General features: G+C 53.6%; 2 protein-coding genes across 2 annotated transcripts; one reads left to right on the top strand and one right to left on the bottom strand.

The window, feature by feature from the left end:
• Positions 1-14,399: 14,399 nt before the first annotated feature.
• LOC136490796 (uncharacterized) lies at positions 14,400-17,415 on the top strand. The gene is made up of 2 exons (XM_066486988.1): positions 14,400-14,716; positions 15,895-17,415. The coding sequence occupies exons 1-2, from the start codon at positions 14,651-14,653 to the stop codon at positions 16,993-16,995; spliced, it is 1,167 nt and encodes a 388-aa protein (XP_066343085.1). The 5' UTR covers positions 14,400-14,650; the 3' UTR covers positions 16,996-17,415.
• Positions 17,416-20,119: 2,704 nt separating this feature from the next.
• LOC136491981 (uncharacterized) lies at positions 20,120-20,458 on the bottom strand. The gene has a single exon (XM_066488161.1). The coding sequence runs from the start codon at positions 20,456-20,458 to the stop codon at positions 20,120-20,122; it is 339 nt and encodes a 112-aa protein (XP_066344258.1).
• Between the last annotated feature and the right edge of the window lie 1,651 nt (positions 20,459-22,109).

Genomic DNA, 22,109 nt, shown 5'->3' with positions numbered 1-22,109 from the left:
CCATCAGCGGCAACACCCTCCGGCGGTGAAAGGCCGCCACAACCACGGCCGCCGAAAGGCCGCGGTCACGTAGCTTCCCCTAAGGCCCACAATAGCGGCTCCAGCCTGGGCTAATCAACCTTGATGACGCCGTATCCCCACTTCTCTGGTTGACTCTCTACAACCCGCCCGGTATAAGGAGGAAGCCCTCCGTCGTCGTTGCGGAGGTAGAACCAGCCATCGTACCAACGACGGTTGGACGATGACAGCTGGGCCGGGATGTAGAGGGACTGCCGGTCTTGGCGCACGTGAAGGGTGCAGCCGCCGGCCCTCTACACCTTCCGAGCCCCCCTCGTTCCCCCTAGCTTGGTGGTGAACGTCGCGCGGAACAAGTGGAGCCACAACTCCCAGTGGGGAGCAATCCCCAAGTACCCCTCACAGACGGCGACGAAGATGGCCGCCTGCGCGATGGAGTTGGGGCTGAAATTGTGAAGCTCCATGCCGTAGTAGTGCGGGAGCACCCGCATGAACTTATCCGCCGGCAACCCGAGGCCTCGCTCGTGGAAGACAACGAAGCTCACCACGTAGCCATCGCGCGGCCTCGGCTCCGACTCATCCCCTGGAGCAATCCACTCTGGCTCGTCAGGGTCGGTGATCGGGCGAAGAAGACCGGCCTCCACGAGCGACTGCAGCTTCTCCTCGGTGACATTAGACCGCTCCCAGGGATCCGCCGGGAGGATGACGGGACCACCAGCCATTGCGCGGTGGAGGTCGCTGCTACGGTGATAATCTCTCTCTCTCTTTCTTTCAGTTTCTCGCTCTCGCCCTTCTCCTCCCCGGCGCTCTATGCTCTCAGCGACGGCACAGGGGCAGCGAAAGTAGATGTGGAAAAGGTAAGAAAGGGGAGGGCGAGGCCCTTTGCGTATTTATACAGGGACGAGACGAAACCACCGGGCGACGAAATCGGGGAAGTTTCCCCAAAAAGTCCGGCGCGGTTATCCAGATCCGGTCTTATCGCCCACGCGCCCACTCCCTCCTCATTAATCGCGCGTGCAGGTACGTCCCGTCAGCTGACGCCACGTCGCATCCGACCACAGCAGCAGCAGGCGCCATTTCGCCTCCCCGAAAAAGCCGCCTCAAAAGACGCGCCTACCGTTGTTAACCGTAGGGAGAGAAATAACCCCCCCGATTCCTTTCAGGCAAAGGAACTGGGCACTGAGCCCGCTACTGTCCAGGGGTTCGAAGGCTGGGCCCTTAAGGGTTTCGACAGCCGCCCCAGGGCAACAGAGTCAGGGGCGACTACGGGCGAGCCTATGCGAGGCCGAGGCCCAAGCAAGCGAAATGCTTGGGACGCCCTGTGTCGTGTCCGGGACTGGTAGGGAGGTCTCCGAATGGGATCCCACCGTAGGGAGGCACCGAGCCACCGAGGCCCAGCGAACGGCCTTGGCACCCACTAGAGAAACCCTCCGGTACTTTTGGAGCGTGTCTCCGGACCGCTAGCCGACCCCCAGCGAACGGGGTATGGGCCTCCACTCGGACTTACCCGATAACAGCTCACCGGAAATGCCATCGCTCACGCCCACTGAGGGTAGCGCGGCATGTTCCACCCCTCCTTCTGAGCGAAAAGGAAGCGTGAGGGTCGAATAAGAAGTCAGGGGAATCCCCGACGGCCCTCTTGCTCCACGCAGAGGCTAAGGGACTCTACCTGCAAACCATTGCCGAGGCCCAGCGACTTGGGCTCGCACACGAGGGGGCTCGGCAAAACAAACCCTCCTTCCGAGCGAAAAGGAAGCGCGAGGGTCGTCCAAAAAGTCGGAAGATCTCCTGACGGCCCTCTCGCTCCGTGCGGAGGCTAGGGAGCTCCTTCTGCAAAAGACGCCGAGACCCCGCGACCTAGGCTCACACCCGAGGGGGGCTCGGCGGACAGACCCTCACGCGCGAGGGGCGAACCAAAAGCCAGGAGGACCTCTGACCGCTCTCTCGCTCCATGCGAGAGACTCGGGGGCTCCTCCTGCAACTTTGCCGAGACCCAGCTGCTCAGGCTCGCACACGAGTGGGCTCGGCAAATAGCCCCCCGTCCGAGCGAAAAGGACGTGCGGGAGACGGACAAAAAAGTCAGGAGGACCCCCGACCGCCCTCTCGCTCCATGCGGAGGCTCAGGGGCTCTTCCTGCACCCAAGATAAAGACAAAACAACCCGAGTCCGTTACGGTCCAGGGGTTCGAAGGCTGGGCCCCCAGGGGTTTCGACAGCCGCCCCAGGGCAAAAGAGTCAGGGACAACTACGGGCGAGCCTGTACGAGCGCGCCCTATGTCGTGTCCGAGACCGGCAGGGAGGTCTCCGAATGGGATCCCACCGTAGGGAGGCACCGAGCCACCGAGGCCCAGCGAACAGCCTCGGCACCCACTAGAGAAACCCGCCGGTACTCTTGGAGCGCGTCTCCGGACCACTAGCCGACCCCCAGCGAACGGGGTACGGGCCTCCACTCGGACTTACCCGATAACAGCTCACCGAAAATGCTGTCGCTCACGCCCACCGAGGGTAGCATGGCATCTTCCACCCCTCCTTCCGAGCGAAAAGGAGGCATGAGGGTCATACAAAAAGCCAGGGGGACCCCTGACGGCCCTCTCGCTCCAGGCAGAGGCTAAGGGGCTCTTTCCGCAGCATCGTCGAAGCCTGGCGATCCGAACTCGCGCCCACGGGCCCGGCAAACACAGTGAAAACCCCTCACTCAAAAGAGAAACAAGCCCCTGAAGAAGTGAAATCACCCCTCCAGGGCCTCGGGGGCTACACCCGGCGGGTGCGCTCGCGCACACCCACCGAAACCTCAAGTACAAAACACCATCCCAACAGGAACTATCAAGAGCCAATTCTCGTCAGAACCTCAGGGGGAGTGCCTCCACTCCCCCCGAGGCTCGGGGGCTACTGTCGGATACAGTGAGAAGGGGTACCCTAAGCACGAACCAAAAAACGGCTGCTTAGACATCGAAAAAGTCGAAACCAGCTAAACACCACTGGCCTCGGCCGATTCTCCGACTCGCCTGAGGCCCCCTCACCACTGGCCTCGAGCGACCCCCCACCGAGGGCCTCGGCCGGGCAGCCGATTCTCCGTCTCGCGCGAGGCAAGCTCGGCAGTACTCCGCTGCCTCTTCCTTCTCCCGCCCCTCTGACAAAACGTCGTGTCACGTTCACTCGGCCAACTGCTGCCCTGACATCGGCCGCATGCTCGGCACAGTACAGCAGAATGGCCGACGGGACAGGAGGCAGGACTGGGTAGGAGTTACCCGCCACTGTTCTAACCACTAAAGCACATAGTTGACGCCCATGCCTCACTGTGCTACCAACCCCTGCCCCAAGAACAACGCAGCGTGGGGAGCCACGTCGGAGATACTGTGGCCTCGAAATCAGCACCCAGGATCAATAATCCCCCCAAGGCCTCGGCGGTATGCTTCAGGGGCTCGGTAGCCTGAGGATCCATGTCCGCCGAACCCCCCACGATGGCTCGGCCTCACCGTCTGCAGAGCCACAGCTCCCTACGACGTCATCACACGATGACCAGCACGACGCCCGCCATGCCCTGCATCAAGCTATACTGGAGCCCCACGACGCACAAGATCAAGTACGATCGGCGCGTCACTTCTACACAACAAGGACGGGGCCACTCCATCAACCATACCACAACAGTGGCCGGCTACAGGGCTCGGACACACCACCCCCGTTTATGGAGCAGGAGGTCTTGGCATCCCGACGCCAACTTCGCTTCGTGCGAGGCACCCCAGAGGAGGCCCTGGCAAGGGGCCTAACCTCCGTCTCGTGCGAGGCCTTATTCTCTGTGTCGCTCGGGGTCGGCTTGTTCATGGTCCGACGGCCCCCACCTCGACAGCACGTCACATCTCATTAATGCTTTCAACGACTCCCGCAATCTCCGCTGGACCGCGGCTCAACATCATAGAATGGCCGATGCAACCCAAGGTCGCATCAATGCCGTACCGGCTGGGACAGGGCACAGCGGGGGTTACTGGCAACTGTGTCCACGATCAGCACCTGGGACAGAGCATGACGAGGGTTACCAGCCACTGTGTCCTAACGCTGCACCCGCAACTCGCCGCCCGCTCAAGGCCTCGGCACTGTGCACCGGAGCCTCGGCAATCTCGGGGTTTGTGCCCGCCGAGACCCCACCGCAGCATGAGCCTTAGCACCAACCAGGCCTCGGCCTCGCGCACAATCTGCCCACCAGGGCTTGCACGTTCGCCGTCACATCCGCTCCGAGACATTCTCGGGGCTCCCACGACGCACAGGACCTGATGGGACAACCATGTCGCTCCAGCACTCTAAGGACGGATCGCTCCCACGGCCACGCCGCCACCAGAACAGGCCACAGGGTTCGGACATGCCACTTCTATTGACACTATGTCGCATAGTGATACATGTACTACCCTCGTTCTCCCTTCAACTATAAAAGGAGAGGACTTGGGCCTCGTAGGGGGGACGAACACACCAATAGAACAACACACTCCTACGCTACTTGAGAACAACGCCTCAAGTAGTCCGCACCACCCTCGCCGAGACCTAGGGCTAGCTCCCTCTCTCACTTAGCTTGTAACCCCCTACTACGAGCACTCCGATGCAAAGAACATAAGATCGATCTCTTAGACTGGACGTAGGGCCTCGATTGCCTGAACCAGTATAAACCTTGTGTCTCTTCGCATTACCATCCGGGATTAGGGGCACGCAGCACAAATTCACTCGTCGGTAGAGGGACCCCCGGTTCCAAAACACCGACAGCGCGTCCGGTCATTCTTTAACCATTGGCACGTAGAGCCGACTGTTGGGATCGTGCGGTCAAGGTTGAACGAGGAGGCCATGTGGTGTAATCACAATGACCGGACACTAGCCTAGCACGTCTGGTCACTCTGACCGACGCGTCTGGTCGCCCCGTGTTTTGCCTAGTGAAGGGGCAACAACTCTTTTGAGTCGTGGGGCTATAAATAGAAGTGTTGGCTAGCCTTTGGCCGGTTCCTGAGCACCCTTGAGCCTTAGTGGCTTGTGTAGGTGTGCTTGGGAGGCCTCCATCTCATATATGCTTGATAGTGTGCATCCGATTATGTGAGAGAGCGATTCTAGTGCGATTACGTCGTGAGGTTGCATCGAGTGGCACTAGGTGATCGTGTTGCAAGCCGATGGTGCTTGTTACTCTTGGAGGTTGCCGCCTCCTAGGTGGCATGGTGGTGGTCTGCGTCGAAGCACGCAAGAAGCTTGTGCGGTGCTTCGGAGAAGGATTTATGAGGGGGATTGTGCTCACCCCGTGGGAGCCATGAAGAGCAACTCTAGTAGAGCGTGTCATTGAGCTACCCTCACTTGTGAGTAGGTTCTTGCGGTGCCCAACATGCGGGCTTGGCGGGTGATGCCAATTGGCCGCCGAACCACCAAGTGAGCGGTCGACACAACGGGGACTAGCATATTGGCAAATACGTGAACCTCAGGAGAAAAATCACCGTGTCAACATTGTTCTTCCCGTTGGTTTGCAATTCCCCAACATAAGCTTGTTCTTACATTCTTTACATTGTGCTTGTGTAGTTACTCTTGTAATTAGTTAGGTTGTGTAGCTTGCTAGTTACTTTCTTGCTTGTGTAGCATAGAAGTAGCTCCCTTGCATGGCTAATTTGGTTTTAGTAACCTTGTTAGTCACATTGCTTAGTTTGTGTAGCTAAGTAATTTACGCTCTCTAATTTGGCATTAGTTGCCTTGTTATTGAGCACTGCTATTGAGCTTAGGAGCTTTGTGCTTTTGCTTACTAGTTATGTTGGAGCTCTCCCATGCTTGAAGTACTAGTGGCATAGGTTTATGTGACCTTGCTCCTAGAATTGGTTAGGTGAGATCTAGCTATCCCGACACCTTAGTTGCTTGTTTATAATTTTTTCAAGGTGCTTGATAACTTAGATATAGGGGTGTAGTCTTAGCTAGACTGATAGTGTCGACAGAATATCATCGGTAGTCCACCGAGGGGTATCCTGTGATGGTAGATTTATCGGTGGGGGTGCGCGTAATCAGGAATCGGATGGTGACACAAGGCGTAGAGACAGCGATTTAGATAGGTTTGAGCCGTCTGATTGACGTAATACCCTATGTCCTATGTCTTTGATGTATCGTATTGAGATGTAGTAGATAGATCTGTCCACTAGGGGACCCCTGCCTCTCCTTATATACTCTGGAGGGGTAGGGTTACAAGTAAAGTATTCTATTTGGTACTATACAATAGCTTGCGGTGCACGCCGAGCAGCGCCGTGCACGCCTTGATCTTGTGCGCCGGACCACCTCTAATGGTGTGTCCCATGTCTTGTCTTATGGATACCGGGGGCTATACCCCCACAGCTAGTCTCTGAGCCTGACAGTAGGTGATGTAGTCACGTGGTACCAGGGTCAGAAAGTAGAAGACCAGCCGAGCAGGCAGCCAGTCCCTGGGCATAGCCTTGAGATAAGAAAAGTGCACATTCACCGCAAGGTGAAGTGTCCCACTTAGTCCCCGAGCCTACTGGAAGATGAAGAATGAATCTTGTAGCAGGGTCAAAGAAAAAGAAGTCTGAAAGCTTGCCGATGTCGCCTGACATGCACGTATCAAGACCCTAGATGTGCTGCCAAAGATCAGCACCCTGATCCGAACAGTATGGAGCAGCTTGATAGCACACCGACGAGACGTAGCAAGATCCGAGCAGCAAGGGAGTCCCCGGCATCACTGGCGATGTCCGAGCACCGAAGAGCGAGGAGTCCCCGACATCGCTGGTGATGTCCGAGCACCGAAGAGTGAGGAGTCCTCGGCGTCGCTGGCGATGTCCGAGCACCGAGGAGCAAGGAGTCCTCGGCGTCGCTGGTGATGTCTGAGTACCGAGGAGCGAGGAGTCCCGGCGTCGCTGGTGATGACCGAGCACCGAGGAGCGAGGAGTCCCCGACATCACCGACGATGATCGAGCACCGAGGAGTTTCTGGCGTAGGCGGTAAGGTCCGAGCACCGACGTAGCTGACGACATCCATGCAGTGAAGTGTGCCCACTTAGTCCTCGAGCACAAAGTATCCGTGCGCTAAGGAGTAACCGGCGTAGCTGGCGATGAAGCATGAGCGACGAACATTCTGGTCAACTGGTCGGCGGCGAAGTGAGCATTGAGTAGAAGCGACCAGCGAACAGTCCAATCAACTGGTCGGCGATGGAGTTTATGAACCAAGCAGTCTGACCAGTTGATCGGTAGAGAAGTTTGAGCACCAGGTGGTCAGATCACCTGGACGATGATCCTACAATACAAACATGCAGAACGGGTAGTACATGATGTAAAAATGAATGAACTCTAGAGAAAAATTAGCAATGGTGATGAAATGGCGTATGTAGTTCAGCGATCAGTTGGCGTGAAGATATATTTATATTTAATATAAATCATCCAAACAATTAGTGTGTAGCTGAGTCTTTAGCCCTAGTTAGCCCGTTAACCATAACGCGGAGCGCGGAGCTCGTGCACGTGTAGGAGGAACAAGCGTGACCAAGGAGCTGCTGTCGACCACCCATAACGCAGAGCGCGGAGCCCGTAGCATGTGTAGGGAGGAGCCGGAGACAGGGCCATCTCTGGAGGCATCCGAGCATCAACATGACTGTTCGAGGGTTCGAAAAATCGTTTGGAGAGCAAATATGGAGAAAACAGTTCGGAGAAATATTATGACGATATACGGAGATTGGAGAATATTTAGAAGAATATTAAAGTGTGACTTAGCTTTGGACGGAGCGTCTGGTCGGTGGCGTATGGCGTTATCTGGTCGGCGATGCGGGCAGTCTGCTTAGCGGCTCGCTTGACTGCTCGGATGGCTCACTTGGCGGCTCGATGCAGTCGGACGGCTTGTTGCATGGCGGTGTAGATCAGATCCGAATCATAGTTGGTAGGAGCAGCTCTGTGCATGTATATGCACATACATGAGCACATGCAAATCCTTGTTCGCATGGCTGATGCATATTGCCTTCTTTGGTGATTGCTTGGAGCCTCTTGCGTGTATGCAGAAACTTCGTCGTCAAGGCCTTTTCCGATCCATAGCCTGGCCCCTTCCTTAGCCGCACGCTACGGCGACGTGAGGACCCAGGACTGAGTCTGATCTTGTATACTAGTCGGAGCTAGGCTCTCTGCCTGGTCATGGTGCTTGTCGATGACGTTGTCGATGATTTGATCGAGTGCTTCATGAACAGGACGAGGCGATCGCACCGGGCCCTGGCGCTCTGCGTACCGAAGCACGCAAGAAGCTGAATCGTCGTAGACGATGACGATGAGGAAATTCCCATATAGAATCAAAGGTCGATCCCTGAGAACTTAACATTGATCTTGAGGTACGCCATCTGGCTCACCGGAGGATTAGGCGCACACCCCTACCTGGCACGCCAACTGTCGATAGAATATCATCGGTAGTACATCGAGGGGTATCCCGCGATGGTAGATTTGTCGGTGGGGGTGCGCGTAATCAGGAATTGGATGGTGACACAAGGCGCAGAGACAACAATTTAGACAGGTTCGGGCCGTCTGATCGACGTAATACCCTACGTCCTCTGTCTTTGGTGTATTGTATTAAGATGTAGTAGATAGATCTATCCACTAGAGGACCTCTGCCTCTCCTTATATACTCTAGAGGGGTAGGGTTACAAGTAAAGTATTCTATTTGGTACTATACAATAACTTGCAGTGCACGCCGAGCAGCGCCGTGCACGCCTTGATCTTGTGGGCCGGGCCACCTCTGATGGTGCGGCCCATGTCTTGTCTTGTGAATACCAGGGCCATACCCCCACAGATAGTTTTAATTCTGAATTTTTTACAGTTAGCCGATGCGATTAATTTTAGAAATGGACTATTCATCCTCCTCTAGTCCGCCATCTCGACCTTACAACGTGCCCACGCCGCGCGCTCGTGCGGGGACCGCTCATGCCCCCTCTCTCTTCCCACACGTAATCTCATGTGCAACACCCGATCTACTTTTAAAACATCCAGTGCAATATTTGCAACATACAAAAGGAGACAGATAAAACACTTGAAATATGCGTCTAAAATACTTGCAAAAATACTTAAAAACATTGCAACACTTGCGCAACATCTAGATAAAACATTGCAACATATGTAATATCAAGATAAACACACTTGCAACATACGTCTGAAAAACAGATGAAACATTGGGAACGGATGCTTGCAACATACGTGTACAAACCATTGCAACATATGTAACATCCCGAACTACTTTTGCAATATCCGTATGAAACACTTGCAACATACATCTAAAACATCTAGAACATACGTTTGCAACACGCGTTTTCAGTGCAACGGGCGGAGCGGCAAATTGACGCGGTGGAGGCGGACGCGATAGCAGATGGCGGCACCTGATGCGATGGAGGTACTCGGCGCGGTGGAGGTGGCCGCGATAGTCGGATGGAGGAGCCCCGCCGTGGTGGAGTCAGCCGCGGCAGGCCTATCTGGGCGTCGCGCCTCGGGGACGGCGGTGAGGAAGGACATGAGGCCGGCGTGGCTGATGAACTTGGGACGAAGACAGTGGCGTGGCCCTGCGCCTCGGCGTTGTCGATCCACTACAGTGTGGGGAGAATCTGCGTGGGCGAGAGCGAGCGGCGTGTGCGGAGCGAGGCGAGGGGAGCGTGCAGAGTGCTTTGTCTATGTGGATGGTTCGATGCGTCCAGACTAGAACAGGTCGTCCAAATGCCCTAAACAATGTATTGCCGTTCTTGAAACGTTGCCACATCGTTAAAAACGCTTACATGACATCTTATTAAATGCGAACGAAACTCGATGAAACTACCACAGAGATAACAAAATATACCGCCTGTTCGTTTGGTCGTAAACGATCGTAAATTTCCAGTCAGAACAGTATTTTTCTCTTACACCAAACTAGCCAGCGATAAATAATCCACGATCGTTTACGGCCAGCCGAACAGGCTGATAGTCTTTCATTGCGAACCTAACAGCGTCCATTTGGTGTCTCAAGTGTAATGAACTTGGTAAGTGCTCTGACAGTAATTTGGTAATTGCACTGATTTTAGGACAACGTGCTCCTATGCAATGCTATCAGCCTATCACGTCACGGTTGTGCGCTAGCTTTTGGGTCTTGTTTTGACGACGAGGACGTACTATGGAAAGTTGGCGCCAGACGCCAGGCGTCGCTTTTGCCCCTGTTTGCCAGGGGGATCAGACGGAGACATCGCTTTTGCCCCTGTTTTTTAGGCTGTGTGTTATAGTCGTGTGAAATTTAGAAATTTGACTACTATAGTACTTTCGTTTTTATTTGACAATTAGTATTTAATTATGGATTAATTAGGCTCAAAATGTTTGTCTCACGATTTTCAACCAAACTATGCAATTAGTTTTTTTCATCTACATTTAATACTCTATGCGCGTATCGTAAGATTCAATGTAATAGCTACTGTAGCATTTTTAAGAAAACTTTTTTTTTGAACTAAACGAGGCCAGCCACGCTACGCCACGGTGTTCGTGGCGCGGCCGTTGTCTGCTTGGCCGGCCGCCCCCTCGCCAAGTCCGTCAGGCGCTTTTGGTCCCGCTCCATCGGGCCAAACGAACGGTAGCCCGGACCCCGGAGACTGTTGCTCTAGTAGTGCTCCTACTGTTTGTTCTTCTGGAGTCGATCTCGTAGCTAGTACTACCAGGCCTTGTTTAGATCACCTCCAAATTCCAAGTTTTTTCATTCTCTCTCCATTACATCAATTTTTAACCACTTGTATGGAGTATTAAATGTAGGTAAAAAATAACTAATTGCACAGTTTAGTTCGAAATCACGAGATGAATCTTTTGAGCTTAGTTGGTCCACGATTGGATAATATTTACCAAATAAGACGAAAGTGCTACTATTCATCGGGTTGCAATTTTTTGCAATCTAAACATGGCCCCAGTCCTGTTTAGATTGAGGTTAGGAATTAGTATTTGTTATTGTAATATTTTCGTTTGTATTTGATAATTATTGTTCAATCATGGCTTAACTAGGCTTAAAAGATTCGTCTCGTAATTTACAATCAAACTATGTAATTAGTTATTTTTTTTATCTATATTTAATACTCTATATATGTGTCCAAAAATTTGATGCGATAAAAATAGAGTAAAAAAACTTACAATCTAAACAAAGCCAGAGCCCCCACGAGCGGCACGACACGAGAGTACGAGACTATAGTGCTCCGACCAGTGTACGGTGTTCCAGGAAACAGCCACTCCTCGTGCTCCTCGCTCCGCGGCGCTGCGGAAAAAGAAAAATTCGGGCTGCAGATAGCTGATGAACGAAGCAAAAAATAACAGGGGACGACGGAGGGTTGTCTGGGACACATGCTTCACGACCTCTGGTAGAACAGGAAGATGCCCGTGGGCGTGCGGGGGCAGATCTGGTCCTAGTTTTGGCGAATACGATGCCGCGAACAGGTGCGTGTGCGTGCCGTGCCGTGCTCCCGCCTCCCCGCATGGCGCGTGCGATGGATTTGTTTTGGGTTTGGTGGAGGTAGACGAGGACAGCGGATAGCAACTCTGCTGCCGGCATGCCCCGACCCCAATTATTCTGTCGTATGGATAATCGGCGAGGAAGGGGGTTCTGGCTGCCTTCTGAGTTCTGAATGTGATAGCTTGTGGTCGAGGGCATCTCAGCTGGATGCCTTGGCATCATCACACCACGGATTCCCTTGCTCACCATCGGAAATTAGCCCTTGTTTAGTTGGAGTCCAAAATCCCAAAAAGTGCTACAGTACCTATCATATCGAATGTTTGCGGTTTATGTATGGAGCATTAAATGTAGACAAAAAAGAAAAATAATTGCACAGTTTGGTGGGAAATTACGAGACGAACGTTTTGAGTCTACTTAGTCCATGTTTGAACAATAATTGCCAAATAAAAACGAAGGTGCTACAGTAGCCCCAAATTCCAAATTCGTGGAACTAAACAAGGGCTTACTACTCAACTTCTTCCGCCTTGTCAGGGGTTATCATCAGTCTATCAGCGACCAGGACGAGTTCCGTGGTAATTTTGGGTGCGGAACCTGCCGAATTCGCTAGCATATATACAGTGTATAAATAAACCGTAAAAAGGTGAGACTTTTGGCAGTTGGTAGGAGTACTACAACTTTTTTTTGACAACTTCAACGGGGGGAGGGGGGGGGGGGGGGGGGGGGTGGGGTTGCTCCCCACCTGATTTTATTGAAGTCGCTGGCGCTCAAGAACTAAAATCTATTTGACAGGTTCTCTGAGGCGACTGGCCTCAAGATCAATTTCAGCAAGAGCACTATGGTACCAATTCACGTGGAACAACAACTGATACAGCAGTGCACTGACATCCTAGGTTGCAGTCAACAAACCTTCCCGCAGAATTACTTGGGCTTACCACTTTCAGCTTACAAATTGCCTCAGGCCGTGTTTAGTTCCAAACCCAAAATCCCAAAAAGTGCTACAATAGCTATCACATCGAATCTTGCGATACGTGTATGGAGCATTAAATGTAGACGAAAAAAAATTAATTGCACAATTTTATTGAAAATCGCGAGACGAACGTTTTGAGCCTAATTGGTCCATGATTGAACACTAATTACCAAATAAAAACGAAAGTGATACAGTAGCCCAAATTCCAAAATTCGGCTAAGGCCATGTTTAAGTTCACTCCTAATTCCAAACTTTGGCACTATGCAAAAAGAAGATTCCCCGTCACATCAAACTTGCGGTACATGTATGGAGTACTAAATGTTGACGAAATCAAAAACTAATTGCACAGTTTGGTTGTACTTTGCGAGACGAACGTTTTGAGCATAATTAATCAACGATTGGACAATTATTACCAAATACAAATAAAATATTACATTGCGCTACAGTAGTCTATAGGAATTCAGGCGGCGCCTATTCGTGCCAACTAAACATGGCCTAACTAAACACGAGCTCAGGCTGGTTTCGCCACCTATGTTGACAAAACAGATAGATTTCCCATGGGCAGAGTTGTTCTCATCAATTCCCTCATATGTCCTGGACAGTCAGTTGGCATACATCATGTCAGCCACTCAAATCCCTCCAGAAATCATCAAGCAGATTGACAGACGCAGGCGAGCTTTTCTGTGGTCGGGCGACAAAGAGACATCTCCAGCAAAACGCCTAGTCGCCTGGCCGAACATCTGCACCACGAAGGATTTGGGTGGCCTTGGCATCAGGGATTTCGGGACACAAAACATCTGCCTTCTGCTAAACCTCATTCGTCGCCTCCACTGTGCACATTCATCTGCCTGGGCGTCCTGGATCAGACAGAGGGCAGACATTGCCAACATGAGGTGTGAAGGCCTGGGACAATACTACAACTTTTTAAGCTTTGTTACCAAGACTTTGCAATCACCGGAGAATTTTTTTTAGAAGATTTGTTCACAAGTAGCAACTACTGGCGTCGTAATATCAGATTTTCATCGGTTCCATAAAACTTTCCTTCTGGAACCAGTAACATGATTATATATCCAAGCAAATCTCGCGATTCGTACTGTACTTAGGTCATGTTTAGTTCTTCCCCAAAGTTTAGTTCTGTCCCATTAGATGTTTGGACATATGCATGAAGTATTAAATATAGACTAAAAAAATAACTAATTGCACAGATTGCGACTAATTTGCGAGACAAAATTTTCAAGCCTAATTAATCCATGATTTTGACAATATGATGCTACAGTAACATATGCTAATGACGGCTTAATTAGGCTTAATAAATTCATTTCGCGGAGTACTGAGGACTTATGTAATTTGTTTTATTATTTCTATCCAAACACTCACATGTGACACCCGATGTAAAATCAAACATGACATCCTAAAATTTAGCTCTGAATTTAAACGAGGCCTTATTAGCCCCAATTACATAAAGCGGCGTTAGTGGCGCTATCAATGGGTGTGTAGCCGAGGCTAAGAGCCTCTTTGGCAAGGCTCCTACAGAGGCTTCAGCTTCGGCTCCTGCAGGAGCTGTGTCAAACACCTGTTTTGGAAAAGGCTTCACATGGGGAGCCGGTCAAGAGCCGAAGCCATTTTTTGCCTGCGTAGGAGAAGCCTAAAAAACGAGCTTCGTACGGCTCCTTGCTGTGGGTTCACGTCGTCTAGTGCGAATAAGCCGTTTTGCCAAACGCTTTCCAGAATGGCTTCAGCTTCTCTAGAGAAGCTGCTTCTTCAAATAAACCAGAGATAAAGCTATTTTCAGATAAACCTGAGCCCTGCCCAACCTGCTCAGCGGGTCTAAGAATTGTTCCCCACAGCCGCAGGCCGCAAGCGCCAAGCGTGAGGACAAAATCGCCCAGCTCGCAATCGCCCCCGCAGTCCCGCACCGCACCAGGCACCACCGTCCACCGCACCGCACCACCCAAACGGCTATAATTAGGCGGCTCCAAACGAAACGCCCCTCTCTGGCTCTCTCGCTCTTGCGCCGGCGACCCCGCGGATCCCAGCTAATCACCGCCAGGTCCCCGAGTCCAGCCAGCGCCAGGACAGGTCGCGAATAGCCAGCGGCCCCGAGGGACCGGAGCCGGAAAAGCTCCAACCGCCGGAGCTCTCTCCGCCCCCGTCCGGCGATCGCCCGCCCGGCTCCATCGGCCGCGCCATTGGAGGAGCTGCTCCTCGCGCGCGGCTGCTCGTTCCTGCCGTGCGGGGCGCGGCGATGCCGGAGGCGGGGCACTACGGGTACAAGAAGACCGACGGCATCTGCGACGGCGTGTGCGGCGAGGTGAGCCCCACTCGTCTCCACCACCATCCTCCTGCCCCGTTCACCCGCCTCCCCTTCCCTTCCCCGGTCAGATCCGCGCCGCGCGGCGCAGGGGTAGGTTCTTTGGCCCGCCTAGACGGTTCTACGCCGCGGGCGCGTGGCGCATTCGGCCCGGCCGCGCGCTCGTGTCCCCGCCTGCCACGATTTGGCGTGCGACCCGCGCCCGTGACGACGCGTCACGCGAAGTTTCGGGCTTTCGATGGGAGATGCTGGTTGTGGTTGGAATCTGGGGGCGCCGCTGGGCGTGGAGGCCGTTGCTGTTCCATGCTTGTGCGGTGTCGTTGATCTGCCCTGCAGCAGGCCTGGTATGGGCGACGCGGTGGATTAGGTGGTGCCCGTGCCGCTGGGGAGTCCGAATTCTTCACGCCGTTTGGGTGGCAGAATCTCGCGACGTGGCCGAATCGCGTGTTTCGGGCATGACATTTGGAGCTTCAGAATATGTCCCTGGATGAGCTTGGGGTGTTTTTTCCTGCTGCTTTCTTGATTCCATCCATCGCGCGGGCTCTCGTGCTGCCAGAGTTTTAGGCTTTGCGCCGAATTTGCAGAATTTTGGACTGTTATTGATCCGTTTGGATAGACCGGAAAAGTTACGGCCTTCTTTTGGGAACATTACAATCAGTGGTGTCAGAGTGCTCTTGTAACCTTAAGCCGATTAGTTCAGTTGGGCATTGTGATATCCTAAATGCTTTGGGTTTTCTGTTCCTAGTTTATATGTTTTTTTTGCTAAGCACGTGCTCTTTGTTAACTTCAGCTTTCTGCGTTTGTGCATGTAGTTGTGACATGAGTTAGGTTTTTGTTTGCTCTTTGCTGGTTGTGTGCGGTGCTAGTCAGCTTCTGTTTAAGTGTTTAGCTTTTGATGACGCCTTCCTGGAAATAACAAACCCTTCTTCTCTGAAAAGTTGATGTTTGGGTTATTGCTTCAGGAGTTTATATCTCTTCGGTAACAAGGCTTTGTTTATAGCAAAGTTTTGTTGCTTTGGGGGTAGAGGGTGCCTAATACATGGGAATACTAGAATTTTAAATAGTTTAGTCTAGTAGTTGTTTGAAGATGGCTGGTGTTCTTATTTGCTTTACAGAATTCCTTTTTTGTTCACTATTGCTTGTTTGATTTCTTATATGGTTGATGAATTTCATTGCAGCCTGTGTCAAAGGCAGCTCTGACCATGTCAAGGCTAAAGTGCGCACTCCGGGGATTTGATTTAAGGGCACTTATGGTCCTCTTGATCGGTGTGCCTATTCTAATTCTGATGATATATGCGCATGGTCAGAAGGTCACATACTTCCTCCGGCCAATCTGGGAATCTCCTCCCAAGCCCTTCAAAACAATCCCTCACTACTACCATGAGAATGTCACCATGGAGAACCTCTGCAAGTTACATGGGTGGAAAGTCCGTGATATCCCACGCCGTGTCTTTGATGCTGTACTCTTCAGCAATGAGCTTGATATCCTGGAGATCCGTTGGAATGAGCTTAGTCCCTATGTGTCAGAGTTTGTGCTTCTTGAGTCCAACTCAACCTTTACTGGCATTAAAAAGCCCCTCCACTTCAAGGAAAACAAGCATCGGTTTGGGTTTGCTAAATCACGGCTGACATACGGTAATATTGGGGGAAGGTTCGTGAAGGGGGAGAACCCATTTGTTGAGGAGTCATATCAGAGGGTTGCCCTGGACCGGCTTCTTAAGCTTGCAAGAATAGAAGATGATGACCTGCTGATCATGTCAGATGTTGATGAAATCCCAAGCGGTCACACAATTGATCTCTTAAGGTGGTGCGACGACATTCCAGACATACTTCATCTTCAGCTCAGGAATTATCTTTACTCGTTTGAGTTTTTCCTTGATGACAAGAGCTGGAGGGCATCAATACACAAGTACAAATCTGGAAAGACAAGGTATGCACACTTCCGGCAGACGGATGAGCTTCTTGCTGATTCAGGGTGGCACTGCAGCTTTTGCTTCCGCTACATAAGCGATTTTGCCTTCAAGATGCAAGCGTACAGCCATGTTGACCGGATCAGGTTCAAGTACTTCCTGAACCCTGAAAGGATTCAAGATGTCATCTGCAGAGGGGCAGATCTTTTTGATATGCTTCCAGAAGAGTACACATTCCAAGAAATCATTGCCAAGCTGGGGCCGATCCCAAGCACATATTCTGGTGTTCATCTCCCTAGTTATCTACTAAAGAATGTCGAGCGGTTTAGATACCTTCTACCCGGCAACTGCAGGAGAGAAAGTGGCTAGGTTTTATGGCCCTACCCTGCAATCTGTTGTGCATGGGTGGGTGCCACTGCAAAGCTGTTGTCCATGGGATGCCGCCTGTGGCAGTTCACCTGGTATGATTGCCTATCGTAGTTGGACAATTGCTTGGGGAAGAATTGGTTCATGGATGGGTGAGCTCATGGTTCTGTAATGTGTAATAGAACATGGGAGGAGGATCTAACAGCATAGCGCATGCTTGGTCCCGGCTGGCTGTACCTTCCAGACGAGCTGAGCTGAGCAGTTTGTGCTTACAGCCGGGATGTCATCGTCATTCACTACTTCCCTGATTGATATATAAACTCAAAAGGCTGTTGTAGATTGCAAATCAAGTGGTATTTCAGAATTACATATTGTAGAACCGGGCCTTGCTCTGCAGATAATTCACATATGCATTTGCTCTTACTTGGTGTTCTGTTTTGTCCGTAGTGCCGCCAGAATGCTAGATTTGTGAATTTCTTTGAGCAAAAATCTGTCTTCCACGGCGCCAGCGGCTGAGCAACCAGCAGTGCGTTAGCGCAATGTACTTTCCTGTTCAAGCTGTATGGTGGTCGTCAGGTATCAGTATTAGGGATACCTGCAGAAAGGAGGACCGCGGATGATAACTCGCCTAGATAATTAAGGACGTATTTTAGTCTCGACCGACCCCGAAGGGATAGTTTTCGCCTCGCCAGACCCCTCGGGCACGGGCCCCGTGTCGTGTGACCCTGAGGGCACGGGAGCCGTCTCGCCCGACCCTGAGGACACGGGCTTCGTCTCGCCTGACCCTGAGGGCACGGGCTCCTCTGGCCCGACCCTGAGGGCACGGGCTTCGCCTCGCCCGACGGGGTCCGTACCATCCCCAACCACTACGGGTCCAAGCATGTGGGCTCGGGTCAAGCCTCTGACACCAGAAGGGGCGTGGGCATGCCATGACGTGACCCGTGGCCACGACAGGCCACGCCCGGGGGTTCGCATCGCCAACAGTGACGGGTGCGTGGGCGCTGTGCTGCCTAATCCCCGTACAACCGCTGACAGGCACGTCGGTTCACCACGTCGTCCGCCGGGACGGGATAGAACACCACGACCAGCTGATGACATCGAGGCATAGCACTAGTGGTGAATAAGAGCCCGACGTGGAGCCGTTCCCATCATCATCTACAGCGTCGGCGGGACCCGCATGAAGCAGAAGAAGGACGCGGCGGTCCCAGAGGGCTTCTTCTCGATTCTCTCCCTCTCCCTCTTTCTCTCTCTCTTCTATTTTTCTGATGTAACCTGCATCTTCCCCTTCTTCTATAAAATGGGGAACACAACGCAACACAACACAAGGAGATAGGCACGAGCACACGGCTGAGCAGCTGAACAAACTCTCAGCACTTTTCAATCCTTCCATCAGAGACCTAGGATCCGCTCCCTCTCCCGCCCATCTGTAACCCCTACTACAAACAGTGCCGGTAACACGAGCAGCAGCATACTGGACGTAGGGACGTTCTGCCCGAACCAGTATAATCCTTGTGTTCTCCGAGCACACCATCCAGGCCAGACGCACAAACTAGAAATTTACTAGCCAGGTAGGGTTTTTTTTTGCGCCTCTCGACGTCCACATCAGTCCTCGGATGGCTAGTCACGGCGTCAGCTAGATCCCGGCTACGCACGTGCGCTTCGGGAGCATGGACTTCATCGTCACGACGGAGGGAGAGTTGGCGTAGGCACCCGCCACCGTCCAGCCTATCCACTCCGCCGGCCTCGACGCGATCGTCGAGGTGCTTGAGGAGCTGTAGCTGCACGCGTCGGAGGCCCATGTCCCCGGGAGCGACCAGCTCCTCGGCTTCGACTACGGGCGGCTGGAGCGTCAACTCGACACCTTCGTAGGACCCCGACCGTCCCGAGAGGAGCTGCGCTGCCTTACTTTCTCCTTTGCCAACGCCATGATGCAACTCGCCGGAGGGGAACCGCTCTCCCCGGAACACCTCACCCTGGGCGCCCCGGCAGCGTTCCCATTCGGTCTGCGCAATGCTGCGGGGACCGTTGACCACCTTGTGGCGCAGCGCATGCACCCATCCCCTACGAATGATGAGTTCGTGGGGATGACCGAATACATCGTGGAATCTTTCCATGACCTTCTCGCGGGAGATTCAGAGTCGCTCTCCGACTCTGACTCCAGCAGGGAGAGTCATCACTCGCGAGAATGTTTTATGGCAGGTACCCCCGAGGGACGTGTCGAAAGCGTCCACATGGGAGGGCTACCCCGCCAAATGACCTCGACGACGAGATCGAGGTAGATGCAGGGGCCCTTCCACGCATGCGGGTGGAACCGCTAAGGGCGCGTCACCATGAGCTCAAGGATGCACGACTCCAACTTGAGCAAGAGCGCGTAGAGCTCGAACGAGAGATCGAGCGTCGCGGATATGGTGGGCGTGCGCGCGCCATGGCCCGTGATGTGACCCAGAGGATCATCGAAGATGATGGAGCCCTCCCACACTTTGTTTGGGCAAGCTAGAACATCGCTGTTGCGGCGGCCTTGCTCCGAGGGCTCCCGGAGCCCACGGCACCCGAGGATCGTTGGGCCCATCGCAAGATCCACACGCTGCTCGAGCGCGCGGTGGTGCAGCAAGCAGAGACCTCACTGTCTCAGCGACGCCGCCGACGTGAGCTCGACTCTAGTTAGCGTGCGCCCTCGGGACGACATGTTAGGGACGTGTCTGTCCACCAGGAGTTGTGTGCAGCGACGGGGAGCACCGCGGCCCCAGTGCTTGAGCGTCTCGGCCTCCACCGTGACACACGTAACACCCTAGATGCCCGTAGGCATGGACGAAGTGATGAGAGAGAGGAAGCTGGCTACGACTACCACCCTCGTCGTGGTGGACGCTACGACAGCAGCGAGGACCGAAACCTGAGCCCCGACCTGCCGAGACCTTAGGCCTTCAGCCGACACATCCTCAACGCCGCCTTTCCACCACGGTACCGACCGCCGACCACTCTTGGGGTCGAGCGCTTCTTCGACGATCTCCTCCCTGATGGCCACGAGCTCTTTGGAGGCGACAATCACCACGGCGTGTTCGTAGCATTCGACCTCACACTCGTAGGCGCGCTAGAAGGAGGTGCCGACGGTGATGACCCTGCACAGACCCTACATCTTCAACTTCAAATAGGTGTAGTTGGGGACGACCATGAACTTCGCGTAGCATGGATGTCCCAGGATGGCGTGGTAGGTCCCGTGGAACCCGATCACCTCAAAGGTAAGGGTCTCAGTCCTGTAATTGGTCAGATTCCTGAAGGTGACGGGTAGATCAATCTGCCCGAGCGGCATGGCCTGCTTTCTAGGCACGATGCCGTGGAAAGGCGCCTCGGTTGGCCGGATGCACGATTGGTCGATGCCCATGGCGTCGAGCATCTTGATGTTGAGGCCGCTGCCTCCATCCATCAGTACCTTGGTGAGCCGCTTTGTGCCAATGATCGGGTCGACCATGAGCGGGTATCTTCCTGGCAGTGGGACGCTTTCCGGGTGGTCGGTCCGATCAAAGGTGATGGCAGACTCCGACCATCAGAGGAAGGAAGCCGTGGCCGGCTTGGCCGCATAGACCTCACGGCATGCAAGCTTCTTGCGGCGCTTGGAGTTGTAGACCGCCGACCCTTCGAAGATCATGAGGCAGCCATCTGGTGTCGGAAAGCCACTGTCCTTCCCCTCGGCGTCGTCTGCCGCCGGCTTGGGCTCCTTCCTATGCTCCCCTTGTTGGAGCCACCGGACAGGAACCGCTTCATGAGGGAACAGTCTTTGTACATGTGCTTGATAGGGAAGGCATGGTTTGGGCAAGGCGCTTCAAGCAGCTTCTCGAAGTGGTCTGGGGTACCCTCGGTGGGCTTTCGACCCCCCTTGTGGTCGGCAGCGGCCACAAGCGAGCCCTCGCGCCGCTGCTTGTTCTTCTTGTCGGGACGGTTGGAGGTGCCTTCGCCGGCATCCTCGTCCCGCTTCGCCTTGCCCTTGGGGCGGTCAAAATTTGCTCCTACCGCCTCCTCGCCCAAGGCGTGGCTGGTGGCGATGTCGAGGAGCTCCTTGGTGGTTCATGGGCCCTTACATCCTAGCTTGTGAACCAAGGACTCGTAGGTGGTCTCGGACAGGAAGGCTCATATAATGTCGACGTCGGTGATGTCGGGCAGCTCGTTGCACTACAGGGAGAAGCACCGGATGTACTCACGAAGAGTTTCCCTAGACTTCTATCGGTAGTTTTTGAGATCCCACGGTTTCCCAGGATGCGCGTAGGTGCCCTAGAAGTTTCCCACGAAAATCTCCTTTAGGTCTGCCCAACTTTGAATCCGGTTGGGCGGGAGGTGCTCCAACCATGTTCGCGTTGAATCGGCCAGGAACAATGGGAGGTTGCGGATAATGAAACTATCACTTTCTGCTCCACCGGCTTGGTAAGCAAGCCAGATATCCTCGAGCCATAGTCCAAGGTTTGTTTTCCTGGAGTATTTCGGGATGTTGGTCGGCTGTCGGTACCACGGTGGGACGGCGACGTTGATGATGTGTCGGCCGAAGGCCTGAGGTCCCGACAGGACGCGGTGAGGGTGGTAGCTGTGGCCGGCTTCCTCTCTCGTCGCTTCGTCCACGCCTATGGGCATCTAGGGTGTTACGTGCATCACGATAGAGGCCGAGACACTCATGCACCGGGGTCGCGGCACCCCCGCCACCGCATGGCGCCTGGTGGATAGACACGTCCCTGACATGTCGTCCGAAGGGCGCGCACTGACTGGCATCGAGCATGCATCACTGAGATAGCGAGCTATCCACCTGCTGCACCACCGCATGCTCGAGCAGTGTGCAGATCTCACGATGGGCCCAACGATCCTCGGGTGTCACGGGCTCCAGGAGCCCTCGGAGCAAGGCCACCACGGCAGCGATGTTCTGGTTGCCCGAGCGAAGTGTGGGAGGGCTCAATCATCTTCAATGATCCTCTGGGTCATGTCGCGGGCCATAGCGAATGCACGCCCACCGTCTCCACGATGCTCGATCTCTCGTTCGAGCTCTACGTGCTCTTGCCCAAGTTGGAGTTGTGCATCCTTGAGCTCCTGGTGCCACGCCCTTAGTTGTTCCACCCGCATGCGAGGAAGGGCCCCTGCAT

Source organism: Miscanthus floridulus, chromosome 11, assembly GCF_019320115.1.
Source record: "Miscanthus floridulus cultivar M001 chromosome 11, ASM1932011v1, whole genome shotgun sequence".
Classification (NCBI taxonomy): Eukaryota; Viridiplantae; Streptophyta; class Magnoliopsida; order Poales; family Poaceae; genus Miscanthus; species Miscanthus floridulus.
Note: the sequence above shows the minus strand (reverse complement) of the source record. Positions and strands in the feature narration are given on the sequence as shown.

Coding starts and splice junctions, on each gene's coding strand:
- LOC136490796 (XM_066486988.1), top strand. CDS start 14,651: ATGCCGGAGGCGGGGCACTACGGGTACAAGAAGACCGACGGCATCTGC. Junction 14,717..15,894: donor GCGACGGCGTGTGCGGCGAG/GTGAGCCCCACT, acceptor ATTTCATTGCAG/CCTGTGTCAAAGGCAGCTCT.
- LOC136491981 (XM_066488161.1), bottom strand. CDS start 20,458: ATGGTCGACCCGATCATTGGCACAAAGCGGCTCACCAAGGTACTGATG.